At 36.9% G+C, this 17,286-nt stretch overlaps 1 protein-coding gene across 3 annotated transcripts in view; it reads left to right on the top strand.

Annotated features, from left to right (window-relative positions):
* DGKH (diacylglycerol kinase eta) overlaps positions 1-17,286 on the top strand; it is a 184,382-nt gene that overhangs the window by 111,456 nt on the left and 55,640 nt on the right. For 2 of the 3 annotated variants that reach the window (XM_033843358.2, XM_019936489.3), the window contains exons 9-14: positions 2,385-2,487; positions 3,605-3,764; positions 5,589-5,697; positions 5,815-5,954; positions 9,467-9,551; positions 16,226-16,311. In XM_033843358.2, the coding sequence (XP_033699249.1) occupies positions 2,385-2,487; positions 3,605-3,764; positions 5,589-5,697; positions 5,815-5,954; positions 9,467-9,551; positions 16,226-16,311 (683 nt within the window). Of the gene's footprint in view, positions 1-2,384; positions 2,488-2,863; positions 2,918-3,604; positions 3,765-5,588; positions 5,698-5,814; positions 5,955-9,466; positions 9,552-16,225; positions 16,312-17,286 lie in introns of all 3 variants that reach the window. The other variant, XM_073795251.1, reaches the window with a different exon arrangement.

The raw sequence follows: 17,286 nt of genomic DNA, 5'->3' as shown, positions 1-17,286 counted from the left end.
CCACTGGACCGCCAAGGTAGTCCCCTCTTTTTCATTTTTGAATCGAACATGATTTTCTTCATCCCCATGCTTTTGTTATTCTTCATCGATTGCCTCTTTTATTGACATAGATGTTACTTTTTATTTCTTTTAGCCCATTTAATATAATATGCAGACTATATTAGATACCCCTCTTTGGAGTTTTGGTGCAACCCTAACCCTGAAAACCCCCTTCTGCTGTTCCTTATTTTAAAGGAGTGCTCACGTAAACAGGATTTTAAATCAAGATTCCATCCCACCTAAGATTTCTTTTCTGGGGGGACAACCACTGGTGTATGCATCTACCACTATTTTTATTAGTCTGCATTTACTGAAGTCTATTTCTCTACTTCTGGAACTTCAGCTGTTCTTTTCTAATTTTTTGAAAAGAAAGCAGGTCATCTGTGTGATGAATTATTTTAGAAAGGTTTTGTGTAAGTTGTCTTCACCTGCAATATATAGGTCTCTACTTGTGTTTAGTCAGTAGTTGTCTTTTTCTATTGCAGTTGATTTACAATGTTGTGTGAGTTTCAGGTGTACAGCACAGTGACTCAGTTATACCTACATATATATGTTTATGTATTCTTTTTCAGATTCTTTTCCTTTATAGGTTATTACAAAATATTGAGTATAGTTCCCTGTGCTATATAGTAGGTCCTTGTTGGTTATCTATTTGATATATCATAGTGTGTATATGTTAATCCCACACTCCTAATTTATTCCACAGACATAGCAAACAAACTTATGGTAACCAGAAGGGAAAGCGGGGGAGGGGTAAATTAGTCAGCAGTTTTTAAACTTTATGAAGTTTAACAGTAGGAGTTAGAAAAGCAGTAGGAGTTAAATTAGGTTTTTTACTTGCTTGTTCTACTCTCTGCCACATTTCAAAAATTTCGCAAATGGGACAGAAGTATTATTATAGACTGTAGAAGGGATCATTCTGGAATGTCTTTCCTCTTTTTTCCTGGCAAACTTAAATATCACCTTTGCATGAAATCATTCCATGTGTCAGTTAGACATGCAGGTTTCTGGGCCGCCATCACTTTTGTTACATGCCTCTTAATCTTGTACTTCCTATACACTATCATTTATCCATTATGATACTTTGATGCCTTTAAAATATGAGTTTCTAAGAGCAAAACATCTAGTGTCTAAACATAGTCACCTGGTTCAAAACAAAACAAAACCATAGTTCCACAATCCTAATAATTCTTAATTTTTCCAGCTGTTGTCCAATCTCTGGGCATAGTTTTACCTTTTCTGTAAAAATAGTGAAGATACAATTTTATCTCTGCTTTTCTCATTTAACATTGTTGTAATCATAGAGCAAAATACCCTATGATTCTCATACGTCTTAAATTCCTTTTAAAACTATCTGTGCCTACTCATTTTTCTAAAATCCATTTGGATTGTTAATGATTATAAGTCATAACAGGAAATGGTCCAAAATTAGGTCATCAGCAGAACAAGAATCGCTATTAAATTTCAATTATTTTCTCAAAAGTTTTGATAAATACATGTTTAATTGATATGCCAGTTTTCCAAAAGGACTAATGAAATAAAGTCTTATTAAATAAGTGCTTTAGGAAGTGCCTGCTCTTACTAATAAAACATTTAAAGGCTCTCTAGCTGAGTACATAAATTATTCTAAATTGCCTGGGTCCTACTTGATACGTTTGCCCTGCTTGCGTGACCTTGAAACTTTTTGTTCTATAGAGTTAACACACTTGCTGAGTGCCTGTGATGTGTATCATTTTCCAAGATGAGGGGGCAATAATAGGACCTTTTCCTTTTCCTTACAGAGCCAGAAGTCTAGCTGAGAACATAGGCACGGATGTACTTATAAGTATAATAACATGACAATATTATAAAAGATGTGTGAATAGCAAGTTATAGATCACTGCAGAAAGAGCAGACACATTACAGATTGTATTAATCTTCATTAAATTCTGTAAGAATTTTCTAAGGTAGATGTCATCATCATTTCCTATGGACAATTATATTGACACTCACTGGTTCGCTTCCCTTCTTCCTTCCCTCCTCCTCCCTTCCTTCCTCCCTTCCTCTGCACTTCTTCCTCTTCTCTTCCGCTCTCCTTCCCTTCACCAGGCATTTATTGACTACATACTACTTGCCTGAGACAATCATGAAAACAGGCTGTACAGACCACATCAAATTCCCATCTCTAAAATGATTAAGCCATTCCTTAGAAGTATAAATATTGTGCCATTAAAGTAATTTATGAATTACTGAACATTTTGGGATGCACTTGATCTTCATTTACCAGTTCCTTAGATATAATTTATACCATAAAAAAACATTGATGTGTTTTTATGATTCCTGAAGGTTTATTTCATTGTTGTTAGGTACACACTGCCTGCAAAGATTTATATCATCCTATATGTCCACTTGGCCAATGTAGAGTATCTGTCATACCTCCAATTGCACTGAACAGCACCGATTCTGATGGTATGTAGCAGTAGTGTAAGTATGTATATTCCTGGTATATCAAATGTTGATATGTACGTCTATTTTCCTAGAATAAATAGAACTGTAATTGGTTATTCTGGTTAGTTTTTATTTAATAATTCCATTTCAATTGCAGAACAGTACATTTAATTTATAAAAGAACGTTTTAAAATTAAGGTGTAAAAACATAACTATTAACACAGTGGTGAAATTACAGTGTATAAGATTTACATTTCAGCAAATAAAATTGTTATTCTGTAACAAAATGCAATATGAAAAGATTAATTTTTTATAAGCAATTTTTCCCCCTCCGTAATTGAAGCTGCCCGTTAGCATAGCTCTTATTGAAATGTGTTTTCTTACCATTTCATTGTAGGAATTTATACTCCTATAAATTCATTCACTTTTTCTGGAATTTTACAACTTAATTGTACGTACTGAAGAACCTGTTTACAGCACTGGTTTTGGAATAGCATACTAATAACTTCCTTGTAAGCAAACCATATTACAAAAGGCTTTTACCATGAACTCTTATCAATGTTTTGCATCGATAAAGTGCCTTATGCTTTTCAAACTTTTTATGTAAATGATGCCAGAGGATATCATAGATATTATAAGCTGCAGAAAATATGATTTGTTAACCTGTGTTATTAACAGCCCCCCAACCAAACCCTGATATATCAAAGTTCTGTTATTTATTATAAAATTAAAAAATATTTTCTAAGGCCTTATCAAGGAGGAGTTAAATGTAATGCCGAAAATGAACATGAATCCTTTAACAATTGTGAATTTATAGACTATGATTGGTTTCTCTTAATAATTAAGTGTTGTTAAGGCAGGTGGTAGATCTCAATTTACGTATGATTAATACTTTTACCATCTTTGGTATGATTTTTCATTATAGTGCACATTTTAAAAGATAAGTTCTATGGTCTTAGTGTGTAAATAATAAACCTGTCTCCTTTTGGGGGCGCTAAATGATAACATTGTTAAAGTAATAAACAAGGTTCTTTATTTATGAATTTATCTTTTTTCCTCTGAAGTTTTTTTAAGAGTTTAAAAAGAGAAAGCTGTACGTATTGATCTTGTGCTGTGTTTTGTTTCTTTTTTTTAACAGGTTTCTGTAGAGCAACATTTTCATTCTGTGTTAGTCCTCTATTGGTTTTTGTCAATTCTAAGAGTGGAGATAATCAGGGAGTAAAGTTTCTTCGCCGATTTAAACAGTTACTAAATCCAGCTCAGGTGTTTGATTTGATGAATGGCGGTCCTCATTTAGGGTAATTGATTATTGATAAATCTCGTTTGAATGATATGTAGCACTGAGCACGAAATACACTTGGTTTTTCAGCTGATGAAAATTGCAGATTCATCTAGACATCTCTGTGTTGATCTTCTGACATCTCCCTTTTTTTAAAGTTCTGATTATAAATTTTAACATAAACTTTTTGATATTTATATATCTTTCTTGGGTGCTGAAAGTTCTAAAGTTTGTTTAGAAAATGTTTCAGAATATATCCTACATCAAACAATTCTGTTTGCTTAGCTCTACAAAGTAGATCAACTTGTGTAAATATAGAAATACAAAAAATAACTTGAGAAAATGATTTGCATGGGAGGGTAGTACTGAGTTGCATATAATACAAATAATCAATTATTTAACCAAAGCACAGATACTGTTGTGGGCCTCAAGGACAGGCCCTCAAGGATTTCAGACTCAGTTCCCATACATGACAAATAAGTACTTTTGTTCATTGTTCATTTCAAACTTTCTGGAATGTCGTATAACCTAAAATCTGGGGGGAAAAGCTTAAATATATTTTCAAGAGGGAAAATATGCCTTGAGGCACTTTGAATACATTTTGTGCCTCAATTTGAATCATATATATATACAGTGTATATATATATGATTTTTGTTGAAGAGGCGATATTGTGTCATCTGACCCAAGAGCCTGTGATCTCCTTATAATTTACTTACGCCAACTCGGCTTTTCTCTTGGGTTCCACTGTCACCTTAAATCATAAACACAGAAGTAGAAATGAAGATTTGAGATACCAGTTCCTGAGAAGGCCTTTGTGTTTTGTGATTTAGCACTCTCCTATCTTCTCTGTGTCTCTCCTCAGTCTCTCTTTGTGCCTCTTTTCACTGTGTCCTTTCAGGGTCTTCCTTCTCGTTTCCATTGCCTTTTTCTTGCTGTCTCAAGCCCTTCTGGTCCCATGAGTGTTGGTCTTCTTCATTTGAACCCAGCTCTTTCCTTATGTGCTCGTACCTCCCTTCCTTTCTCCTGCATGTGTCCTGGCACTTCCTCATCTAGCCTCTCTCCTCACCTTTGTCTCTCCCATTGCTGGTTAGCTTTGTCCCCCTTTCTAGCATATCCGTTTTATAATCCTCGATGGTTCCAATATCTTATATTTTTGACAGTTATTTTTTCTACCCATCCTCTAAAATTCTAAGCAACTCCCTTTGTGAAACTTCTCGAGATTGTCTCCATATTTTTTTCGATTTTCCACAATACTTGAGGTGTACAAAGGTACATTCTCAGGGTGAAATGTGTCAAAATTTGAGATGAAGGAAGACAGAAGTAGAAAGATTGACCTGAGAATAGGAAAAGAGGAAGCAAAACAGCTACAGGGAGTATGGCAGGGGTACATTGGGCAAGGTTTGGTGGGTCTCTTGAGGAACTGCCCCTGTGCCACTCAGGAGCACCAGTGCCCTAGATTCTTCTCCCTAGTTTGTAATATGCTACTCGTGGAAATAACATATCCTTGTGAAGTAAAGAGAAAAGTCAGTACTCTTACCGTCTCCTATCGCTTACCTTTCATTCTCTTTCCTGGGTTCTGCTTCTTTTTTGTTTTCTCATTTCTCACTCCCTTCTTTTCCTAATTTTATCTCCGTTTCTACTTATAATCTCCTTTCCGCTTTATGATTAAGACATTTTCTTGAGTTACACATTGTACTCAAATTGATTTTTATAGTATAATTCATATGTAAGAGTTCCTATATTTAATCTGAACATGAATACCAATAACTAACAGAATGACAAAGAATTGGGGAACGTGATTTTTATTTACTTACACTAAAATAAAATACTTTTTTCTTTCAGTTTAAGATTATTCCAGAAGTTTGACAATTTCCGGATTCTTGTTTGTGGAGGAGATGGAAGTGTAGGTTGGGTTTTGTCAGAAATTGATAAGCTCAACTTGAATAAACAGGCAAGTGGTCATTCCTTTCACTGCTAGTTATCCTAACCTGCTGACCAGTGATGTACAGAAATGTCAGAGTCCCTATGTGTCAACTTGTCTGAGGTCTCCTGTGGGGCTGTCTTTCAGTGTCAGCTGGGAGTACTGCCTCTGGGTACAGGAAATGACCTTGCCCGGGTTCTTGGCTGGGGAGGCTCATACGATGACGACACCCAACTTCCTCAGATACTTGAGAAGCTGGAACGAGCCAGCACCAAAATGTTGGACAGGTAATAACAAATTCTCTTCTAAAATTGTACTGACGGTAACCCCTGACGGGGGTCCACCCCTGAGGTCTAGAACAGAGCCTGGCACAGAATAGACACTCAATAAATATGTTTTTTTGAGTGAATGAATGAATTGTAAAAAAAAAAAAAAAATGAGGAAACTAGTTTAATGAATCCATTATTATTATTATTATTATTATTTTTTGCGGTACACGGGCCTCTCACTGTTGTGGCCTCTCCTGTTGCGGAGCACAGGCTCCGGACGCGCAGGCCCAGCAGCCATGGCTCATGGGCCCAGCCACTCTGTGGCATGTGGGATCTTCCCGGACCAGGGCACGAACCCGTGTACCCTGCATCGGCAGGCGGACTCTCAACCACTGTGCCACCAGGGAAACCCTGAATCCATTATTTTAAAGATAATATAGAAGGCTATGTTGATACTAATTACTTTTAACTGCTATTTGGCTCAGAAAGCTTAAATAGTTAGTGGGGGGGCTTTTGATGAGTATAATAGGTATGGTCCCTTCATCTTCTGGTTTCATTAAAACTAAGAAAAACATGTAAACTTTAGATTTTTTAGAATATCTCTTCTTAATTATACACATTGAGAAGGAATTGAACCAACAAAATACTAAAAAACAATCTTTTCCCAGGGACAGGGAAGTGTTAGGAAGACAGATTCACATGAAGGAGCTATCACTGTTTTTATGTTATCCTCGACTGCCTCTCTTAACTGCTTTCTCTCTAAACGCCCCACATGTAAAAAAGCAATCGCAGTGTGTGTGCCCTGAGTATTATGCAGGAGGTGTTTAGAATTGGGGTACAGGGAGCAACCAGGGCTCAGTAACCTCCATCATAAGTGGGACACAAATGTCAAAATCTCATTATAAATTGGAGCTAGCATGAATCAAAACAACTTTGATAGGATTAGCCATCTGTGGTACTCTTCCCGAAAATAACGAAATCCCATCAGGGAGCCACCAATCTAAAATGTAATTACTCTAAAATAAGCTATAACCTAATTAATTGTAACCTTGCCTGACATAAGGTAATGTTGTAATGGCTGATTCTTTTGCTGACAGAAGATTTAGAAAGAAAGCTGGGCTGGCAAGCATTTGCCTGTGTTTATCCCAAACCAGTCATGGAAGGGATCCCCCAGTAGTTTGGGAGCATAAAGTGGACTCAGTCTCCAGTCTTTAAAGAGCCTGGAGGTGATTTCCCAGATGACTGCCCAGTTCAGTGCTAACCAAACCCCACAAGGTATTTTAAATGGCTTTTTCTTGTAAATTTAAATACCGCTCTCCCCGCAACCTAGGAAATGCTGTGAGGCATTTCCTCTGCTCTGGGTGTGTGCTTTTCCCTTGTAAGTTATAAAAATTAATTTCTCCAGGTGGTTAGCAGAGAAACAACACCCCCTTGGTAAAATTCCTTAATACAGACCTGCAAAAAAACCCAAAAAACCACAAGAAAAAACAAATCAAAGGGGATTTAAAAAGCTAGGACTGTTGTTTAGAAACATAAGAATATTTTGTTTCAGTGCTTTCCTTACTAATTTAAGAATACCATTTGTAAAGAACAGGTGAAAAAATTGATGTTTAATAATATTCCACATCATATATGCTTTTTCATGTATATTAATTTATTTGACCCTCAAAACAACACTGGCTAAGAAAAGCGTTGTTATGACTGTTTTACAAAGATGAAAATTGAGTCTTGCGGAGACAGTGGAGTAACAATGAATAGTATTTTTTGTCTGCCTGGCCCTTCTAGTTACTTTACTTGATAGAGTATCATCTCCTTTAATCCTCACTGTACATTTAGAAATGGCTAATATCATTATCATTCCATCTCACAGGTGAAAAGGCTCAGGAGGTTTTTATATTAGCAGTGTCACATAGCTAATAAGTGGTTGAACTGGCTGTCTGCAATGAAATCCAGACTCTACTTCCCAGGGGCTTTCAACACTGCACTCTCTGTTTAATGCACATACTCACCAAATGGGTCTGTAACTTCTGCTTTCAACTCTGCTTAGCTGGTACCAATAAGCATCCCTTCCTGACTTGTGCTGCCACTTTCTCCTATTTCATCAGCTCCAATCATTGCCTATAAAGGGAGGAGGTATAGCATGGAAGGTGCAAGGACATTTGGGTGGATTTCTTTCCCAATTCTTTAACCATCCTTTGACCAGAGAAGTATTGCCAGATATACGGAACTGGACTTTCATGTTTCCAATTGTGATTTTCCCTATTTGAAAGTTTACAAAGTTTAATTATTTTATTTGTTGCTTGTATTACATCTGTTACTGCACTAGAATACAAGCTTTATTAGAAAAGTCTTATTCAATTTTGTATTTCCAGACTGACCCTGGAATACTGTCACTTTGAGACGTTCAGTACATACCTGTTGCCTGGATGAATGAAGGGATGGATGACTTTTTGTGCTCAAATGTGTATTTACAGTATATTCATGTCAAGAGTTGAATAGTAGCTATACACATCTATTTCATTTATACATCCTAACATATAACCTGTGTCTTTTGGGGAATTCTCTCAGAATTTGAATTTTTATGCAAAGACTTATTAGTCTGAATGATGCACTAGGCTCTCTTTACATGCTGATGCTAATCTTGGGATTTTCCTCTAGGTTCTATCACTGGCATCCACTGTGATATGCTTTTCTTAAAATCCATGTGTTACAGTACCGCTCTTATTATGCTTTGTGTCTTTGAAAGACCTTTTATTTCACATCCTGTTACTGACAACAATAATGTCCCTACCCAATTGTTCTTCCCAAATTTTGAAATTAGTTTAGATAGAAGACTGGATTTATCTGGAGTTGATTGCTTTTCTCTAACACCAAATGAGTCAATGTTTGGTTTGAAATTAATATTTACAGCTAATTGAAATAAAGTTGCCTCAATTAAGTATTATTTCTATTAATTTTTTCCTCTCAATCCCATGCTTACTTTCTTAATGTAAGAAGGACTATTTATCTAATTTTCATAATTTTCATTTCATGTCTGTATAAGCTGACTTGGCAAGACAGATTGTTACGTGCAGAATGATTTATTTTTCGTAGGTACTACGCGTTTGTTTAATCTAGGACATGTTTTAGAATTTGGGGCTGTGACCCATTAGCAACTTGTATAATCTAGTTAGAAATTGCAGTGAGCATTATTTAAAAAGTGAAACAGAAAGGAATAGAAAAGTCAGAATGCTTTGCACCTAGTGAAGAGTAGAGGTCTTGTTACATATCTACATTTCTTACTGTGGGCCATAGCCTTCAGATGTTTGGAAGTCACCAATCAGAGAATTGGTAAGATATGGAAATCATAAATTATGAATTCAGCATTTTATGAGATTATCAAAAGTCCATCTCTTCCCATATTTGGTTATTTTAGACACAGCAAACCATAGTTCATGAATATATGTGCATCTGTGTGTATGTGAGGTAAGAACAAAGTCAGTTTATTAAGTTTTAAAGGAATTTTAGACCAAGGATTTTTCTCCCTTCAGGTGGAGTATAATGACCTATGAACTCAAATTGCCAGCAAAGGCTTCTCTACTTCCAGAACCTCCAGAAGCATCTGAAGAATTTTATGTAAGACTTTAACTCTTTATCTATTTGTCATTTGAAAACGGGGGTGAGTGTCTCGAACAATAAAAAACATATAAGATATGGTAGTATGTTCACTTAATGGTAATTTTTCTTGTTTGGGGTTTGGTCTCATTGACTGCTTCTGGTCTTCTCCTCCAGAGGAAAGAATCCTTACCATCTAGGTTAGTGTCCTTCCATGACAACCACCCTGGGCGTGTGAATTCAGCCACATCACTCGCCTTTGTGGGTCACATCTTCATGGACCTCAGCTGTTGAGGAGACCACAATGTTGGGAGGATTAAAGGAGGTGATGAGTGTGTGGAAAGCACCAGGCGTGCAGGTTCCCTTGCTCCCACCCTAATAGTTCTCCCTGAATATTCCACCTGCCTATTTACTCGTACCAACCAGGCTCCAGGGAAGCCAGCTGATGCCAGGCTCCTGTTAGCTTTCACTCATCTTCTGCTTCACCCATGAGCACCTGTTTGAATATTAGATGTTCGCCCAGCTCCAGACACACATCAATGCTTACTCGTCACCAGAATATTGTATTAGAATTTCTCTCTTCCTGCTTTCCCTGCTGTGTTGAGGATGCATCAGGACAGGCCTCTAGGTTAAGTCTGTGGATCGAGATAAAACAAAGGAAGACAGTGCACTTCATTCCATCCCTGCTACAGACCATTAATAACTGCAGTTTTTAGACGTTCTTAAAGATTCAGCGTTCTGATTAAACCTCAAAGCACTGGAGATTTAAAACAACCTAATTTTCAAAGGATTATTCTCTGACTCACTAAGACCATTTGATCTATGATAGATTATTTTTCCCTCTAGGAAAATTCATCTGTTTATTTTACAGTTGAAATCTTTGTTTTGTCTTCAAGAAAATTAGGATCATGTCAAAACTAAGGAAAGGAATGATAACTAGAAACATGGGCTATTCCTTAAAGAAGCTAACTGTATTTAAATTTATTCCCTGATATAAAAGTAGCAAAAACTTCTTCTAAAAATTTTGGAAAATACAAAAATATATAAAAAAGACAGTAAAAATTTTATTTACAGTCCTGCCACCCAGAGGTAATTACTGTGAAAGATTAATATATTTACTACTTTCTTTCCAGCAGCATTTTTGTTTATATTATTATTTTATTCAACTATAAACATGTTTTCATAGGAACCAATCTTCTTTCTTAATAGTATTTTTTAAATGTTATTAATTTTCTCTCCAAAGAGACAAAAGGGACATTATTTTGCTCTTCCTACTTCAAGATGTCCATTTCCTGGCATATAAGATAAAGTCAGACAATTTACTTTTATCATATATGTAGTCACTAAATATGAGGTACAATCGTAACTACATGGAAGAAAGCTCTTTTTTAGTGTAAAGGAGTTTTGAATGAAACTTCATGTATTTTGCTTTTTTATTAAAGTATTTCATAACAAAGAGATAGTGTGCCTTAAGATTACAGGTTAAATGAGTGTTCTTAGTCACTCTCACCAGTCACTGTGTGACTTCTTTGCCTTGAAAACTGAAATAAAAGTGAGCTAAATATTCCTTCTTCGTAGGCTCAATCTAATGTTCCAGCTTATATTTTTTAAGTAAACTATTTATTTTGGATTCCCTTATGCATGATTGTGAAATTACTGTTTTTTCCGATTTTCCCTAAAAGGCCACAAAATGTGGTCAATCTTCTTATTAACTGTTAGCATTCTGCTGGCGCCATAGAATTATAGAGCCTAAGGAATTATGACAGTTTTATTGATTAATTCCTTATGGCCATAATAAGTAATTGTATTTGTTGTTGTACTTTTTGAACATTGTAAGAATAGTGATTCCATGATTTCCTTCAGTAACAATGATTCTATTGCTTAATGCTCAATATCAGAAAATGTATTGTTTACATTTAATGTAAAATCCCCATGCCATCAGGTTCTTCTCTCCTCTACCCCTTGGCGAATGAATATGCATCTCTCCATTGGCCTCATACTAGTTCACTCTGTTCTCACCTTAAGTCTCAGCTTAGGTATCACTCATTCCAGATGTCCACCACTCACTCCAAGTGGTCATCCCTCATCTCCCAAGTCCTACGTCTGTGTCTTTCTTCAGTAGTTCCACAGCCCCCTTCACCTTCCATCATCTTACTGCTATCACACTGTAAGGATCAGGCAATGTATATTATTCACTCACCATTAATTATATTGTCACTCACCATTAATTATATTGTCATCTGGTACGATGACTAGCACAAAGTAGACAGTGAATTAAAAATTAGTATTGTTAGGGAATTCCCTGAAGGTCCAGTGGTTAGGACTTGGCACTTTCACTGCTGTGGCCTGCGTTCAATCCCTGGTCACGGAAATAAGATCCCACAGGCTGTGCACAACGGCTTAAAAAAAAAAAAAATTCGTATTGTTAAATTTCTTTTAATCTAAATACCAAACTGTATTAGAACAATGGACATCTTGACATCAAAGCCCTCTGGCCTTATGTATTCCTTGGAAGCCAGATTCCTACTGCTTTCTTTTTGGATTAAAAGCTTTTTGATGCAGAGGTCATGTTTTTGGTCTCTTCTGTATCATTCCCCAATCATACAAGTCTAGTAAGTCTACAGATGCTTGTTATCAATGCCAAGGTAATCAAAGAGAAGGTGTGAGCTGCTGTACCCCAGTCAACTCCCTGAAAACACAGGAGAGAATGGCCTCAAATTTCTGGAAATGAAAATCTTCTGATTAGTTTATTTCTAAATTTACTCTTACTGAATAATAAAACTTCTTTCCCCTCAATTCTGTCTGTTTTCTAGCTGCTTGGTAATGGCATGCTATGAAGTTGTAACTTTATGTTTTCTTTCATTCATTCAACAATATTAAGTGCCTGTTGGTACCTGGGACTGGAAATAAAAGACTTACCCTCTAGTTTCAATCAGCTTAGAGCTATGTTTGCCAAGCTGTGTGCCAGGCACCTCAGTGAACTCAGAAGGCTACCATGAGATTCTTTTAAATTTCAAAGAAAACATTGTAATACTCAACATCTGTTGGACATCACAGAAACTACTAGCTTGAGGTAGTACACAGTTTAAATATTAGGTTGCACTACATTCCTTTTGATGACATTATGTTTTTGTGCAGCTGGATTTTCAGTAGCTGCTGTGATATAAAGCAAACTCCACACAAAAATTAGTGTTGAATAGGAAATGAGGGTATCACGGTCCAATCTGATTCTAAGGTTTGAGATGTGTACAGTGCCCACAGGCTCACGACTAGTTATTTAAGAATGAAATGAGGTATTTCTTTTCTTTTAATTTATGTGTGTTATTTTTTCAAATAGTTATTAAGTTGTCAGGACATAAATACTTATTAAGCTGTTTGGACTTAACTACTACTAAGTATTTCTTTTGGCCCAGGGGCACTGTGACGAAATTACTAAGACGCTAAGGATGCATGAGCCCAGAAACTTTGGGAATCTCTGGTCTAGTGGGAGGGCCAAACAAGGAAATGACCAGCAATGTTTAAGTTATTTTCAGGGTATAATGATTGCACAGAAGAGCGGGTTCTTAGCCTGGTAAGTTCAGTGAAGTCTTTACAGAGGAGGTTGTACCTAAACTGGGTTTTCAGCACAAAAAAAGAGAAGTAAGAATTAGCTAGTTGAAAAAGAGCATTACGCAGAGCTTGATAGTAAGGACCTTGGTACATCTGGGGCACTGCAAGTAATTCTGTAGCGTTAGAGCGTGTGGTGCAGGGGAAGGGTGTCAAAAGACAGGGCAGAGGAGAGGAAAGGAGGGTTCAGATCATGGAGAGTCTTACACGTTAGCTGAAGACTTTTGACTTTCTCTAGAAAACTTAGACATGTTAAGCTGGGTTGTGGCATGATCAGAGTTGTGCTTTAGAAAAAAAAATCACTCTGTTATGAAGTGGAGAATGGTTTGAAAAGGGGCAGGAGAGGAAGCCCAACCAGGAGGCTGTTATAGTAATACACCTGATCAATTATGAAATTTATATTTGACAGATACAATTAGGCAAAGACCAAGACTTGCTTGGTCAGGGTGTGTGTGGGGGGTGTGATGGAATAAGCCCCAGAATCCCTACTTGTAGCTTGTCTGCTCTTCATTAGCTGTGGTTCTTGGGCAAATCACTCACCTGAGCCTTAGGTGCCTTGGCTGTAAAACAGGACAATGAATAGAATAAATACATACAAAGTATTTAATCACAGTGCCTGGTACACAATAAAACACGTCAACTGTTATTACTTTACCTTCCTAAGGCTGCTAAGTGACTACATAATAGCTTAATAAGTGGCATCAATAATTTTATCCCAGCTTCCCTGGTGGCGCAGTGGTTAAGAATCCGCTTGCCAATGCAGGGGACATGGGTTCGAGCCCTGGTCTGGGAAGATCCCACATGCCGCAGAGCAACTAAGCCCCTGCGCCACAACTACTGAGCTTGTGCTCTCAACTGGCGAAAGCCTGCGTGCAGCAACGAAGACCCAGCACACTTATGTGCTATGACAGTCTACCCTGTAGGGAAAAGAAATAAAATCAATTTTTTGGAAGAGTATTTCCTTCCTTTGCTTTTTTTAAGAAGATACATTTTCATTTTTCTGATCTTAACTGTAAAGATGTGGTTTTTAATGTTTAGACCAGGGATCAGTAAGTAGATTTATCAGTCAATACAATATTGTGTGAAACTTTGAGGTTCCTCCCCTCTCCTCCTTTCTTTCAGGTAAAATTTCTTTTCCATATGTGCTCTGCCTTTGAAGGCAGTAAGATAGAAATTTAAATCAGTAGCACACTGGTTGCCATTGGTGGCAATGGGTGTAAAGCAGGACTGAGATTGCTTTGGGAAGAAGCTAGTCAGGAAGGCTTTATAGGGGGACGGGTAATTGAATCTTCATTTGTGTGTGAATAAACTGATGCTGATTGGTAAAAAGCAATGAAAGGTTACCTGAGTCAGAAGAGCATTGGAGGCCAGCTTGAATAGAGCAGATAGTTTATAATGGACATTTTTGAGCTGTGTGACATGGAATAGAGTAGAGGCAAACATTTGGTGGAAGGCTCTGAATATGAGGCTGTTTAAATATTGTGCACATTTTTACGTATTAGGAAGATGTGTTCTTTCAACAGAATGTTAAAGTTTGAGTCAAATAGATCAGGGGATATGGGATTCCTTTAGCATTTTGATTATTTCGTTGAGAGAAATACTTATTTACATGATTGAATGACATGCATTCAGCATTTTAAAAACTTTTTATTGAATTACACATACAGAAAAGTGCACATATCATAAACATACAGCTTGGTAAGTTTCCAGAAACTAAATGAACGCATGTAATCAACACCCAGACACAAGGCAGCATTACTGGTACCCGCCCCCTGCCCCGTGTCCCCCTTTCTTTCATCACCCCACCTCCCACCCCAGTAACCACTATCTTAACTTTTAACAGCATAGGTTAATCTTGTCCGTTTTTGTACTTTATAAAATAGAATCATTTTGTATGTGTACACGCCTTCATTTCTGAATTCTTTCCCTAAATATTATGTCTGTGAGATCCATCTGTATTGTGACATAGTGGTACATCATGCATTCTCGTTGCCCTGTCGTATTCTGTTGCACGAATATACTACAGTTTTTTATCCATTCTACTATTGAATGGATGCTGCTGTGAACACTCTAGCACATGTCTTTTGGGAAAGCACACCTGCCTTTCTTTTGAGTATAAGCAGAAGTTGAATGGCTGAGTCCTACAGTGTTATGCATACGTTCTGCTTTAATAGATACTACCCAGCAGTTTTCCAGAGTGTTTGTATCAATTCGTGCCTCCACCGCAGTGTACGAGCATTCTGTTGCTCCACAACCTTGCCAGCACATGGCATTTTCCAGTCATTGCTGTTGTTTTCCTTTTAACTATTCTGCAGATATACAGGGGTGTTGCATTGTGGTTTTAGTTTCTATTTCCCTGATGGCTGATGAGATTGATCACCTTTTCATCTGCTTATGGACCACTTGTATATCTTCCTCTTTATTTATTTTTTTATTATTTTTCATTTTTAAAATTTTATTTATTCATTTTTGGCTGCGTTGGGTCTTTATTGTGGTGCGCGGGCGTCTCATTGCGCTGGCTTCTCCTGTTGCAGGGCGTGGGCTCTAGGCGTGCGGGCTTCAGTAGTTGTGGCATGTGGGCTCCGTAGTTGCGGCACACAGGCTTAGTTGCTCCATAGCATGTGGGATCTTCCCAGACCAGGGCTCGAACCCATGTCCCCTGCATTGGCAGACGGATTCTTAACCACTGCGCCACCAGGGAAGCCCTATCTTCCTCTTTAATTTCTAGTCTTTTGCCAATTTTTATTAGATTGTCTCGCTTTTTTTGTACTGACTTGTAAGAGTTTTTTTTTTATATATATTCAGCTATTTGACATTAGTGAAATTTTTAATGGATTTTATGGATTTTTCTAAGAACATGAATTAAAGAATTCCAGAAACAAAGAGCCTTTCGGAGAAAGGAAATGTTTATCTATTTTGTATAATGACTCTTTCATATATATTATTTATTTCATTAAATCCATTTATATTTCATTACAGCCATTACCATGTGTCAGATGAGTCAAAATGGTCCCATTTTTGAAGCAGTAATAACTGAGTTGTATAAATGCCGGAAACAATAATACAGTGTGAGTTTTTTATTTTTTCAGATGACAATTTATGAAGACTCAGTTGCAGCTCATCTTACAAAAATCCTCAATTCTGATGAACATGCAGTGGTCATATCGTCTGCCAAGTGAGTTGTGGAGTTCAAGTCATGATATAGTTATATGGTGAAAATGAAAGGAAAGCTGTTTCCTACCACTTATGACATTTCTTCGTGATTTCCGCCCCCCAAAATATCTGTGAAGTAGGTTATAGAACTAGATATACTAAATTCGCACTGGTTTTTTAAAAGCCACCTTAGCATCTTATTTGCAGTGGAGTTTATTTAGAGGCTATTTTTTTGAGGCTTAATTCGAAACATTTTTGTCAGAAAGGTACAGTGAATGTTTAGAATTTGATTAATCTAAGTTCTTATGTAAAGAAACATTTATGATTAATTATGATGCGGAAGACACATTTCCCTATAATTCATTATTTCCATAAACACTACTATTCAGAGATTGTTTACACCAGGAAAAGGAAAATAATAATGAGATTTTTCAAAATGACATTTCTCAGTATGTTTAAATGATGTAATTATATTTGAATTCAAAGTTATCAGATTTTAGTTAAGTTGATTCCATACATGGAGCCAAAGCTCCTTGATTTTATTATCCCGAATGTTGCCTGTCTGGCATTTAGGATTTAGTCTTGAAGCACCCTATACTGCTGTCATGAGAACTGGAAAGTCAAACTACAGGAAGGAGTGAAACCCACTGAAATTTTCAACTGACGAGCAAAAGTAACAGCATGCTTTAGGATTCAGGCTTAGCAAGGAAATATTACTGATATACAGAAAGAGGAGAGAAAGGGAAGGGAAAGAAAGGGAGTGGGGAAGTGATGGAGGGAAAAATACACAAACTTTACATGTTACATACTTAATTTGCAGAGAAGTCAAGGAAAGACAAAATAAATCACGAAAAACAAATTTGCTTGTGACCAAAGCACAGATGTAGTGACAGTTGCTTTTGGCGCCATAACCTTCAGCAACAGGAGATAGGACTGAGCAATAGGAAAAGAGTTAACAGCAAAAGGCAAGGGAAGCACACTGGTTGCCCAGATTAGT

The sequence above is a fragment of the Tursiops truncatus genome, chromosome 18, assembly GCF_011762595.2.
Source record: "Tursiops truncatus isolate mTurTru1 chromosome 18, mTurTru1.mat.Y, whole genome shotgun sequence".
Classification (NCBI taxonomy): domain Eukaryota; kingdom Metazoa; phylum Chordata; class Mammalia; order Artiodactyla; family Delphinidae; genus Tursiops; species Tursiops truncatus.
The sequence above is the reverse complement of the archived record's forward strand: the minus strand, read 5'-3'. Positions and strand labels throughout refer to the sequence as shown.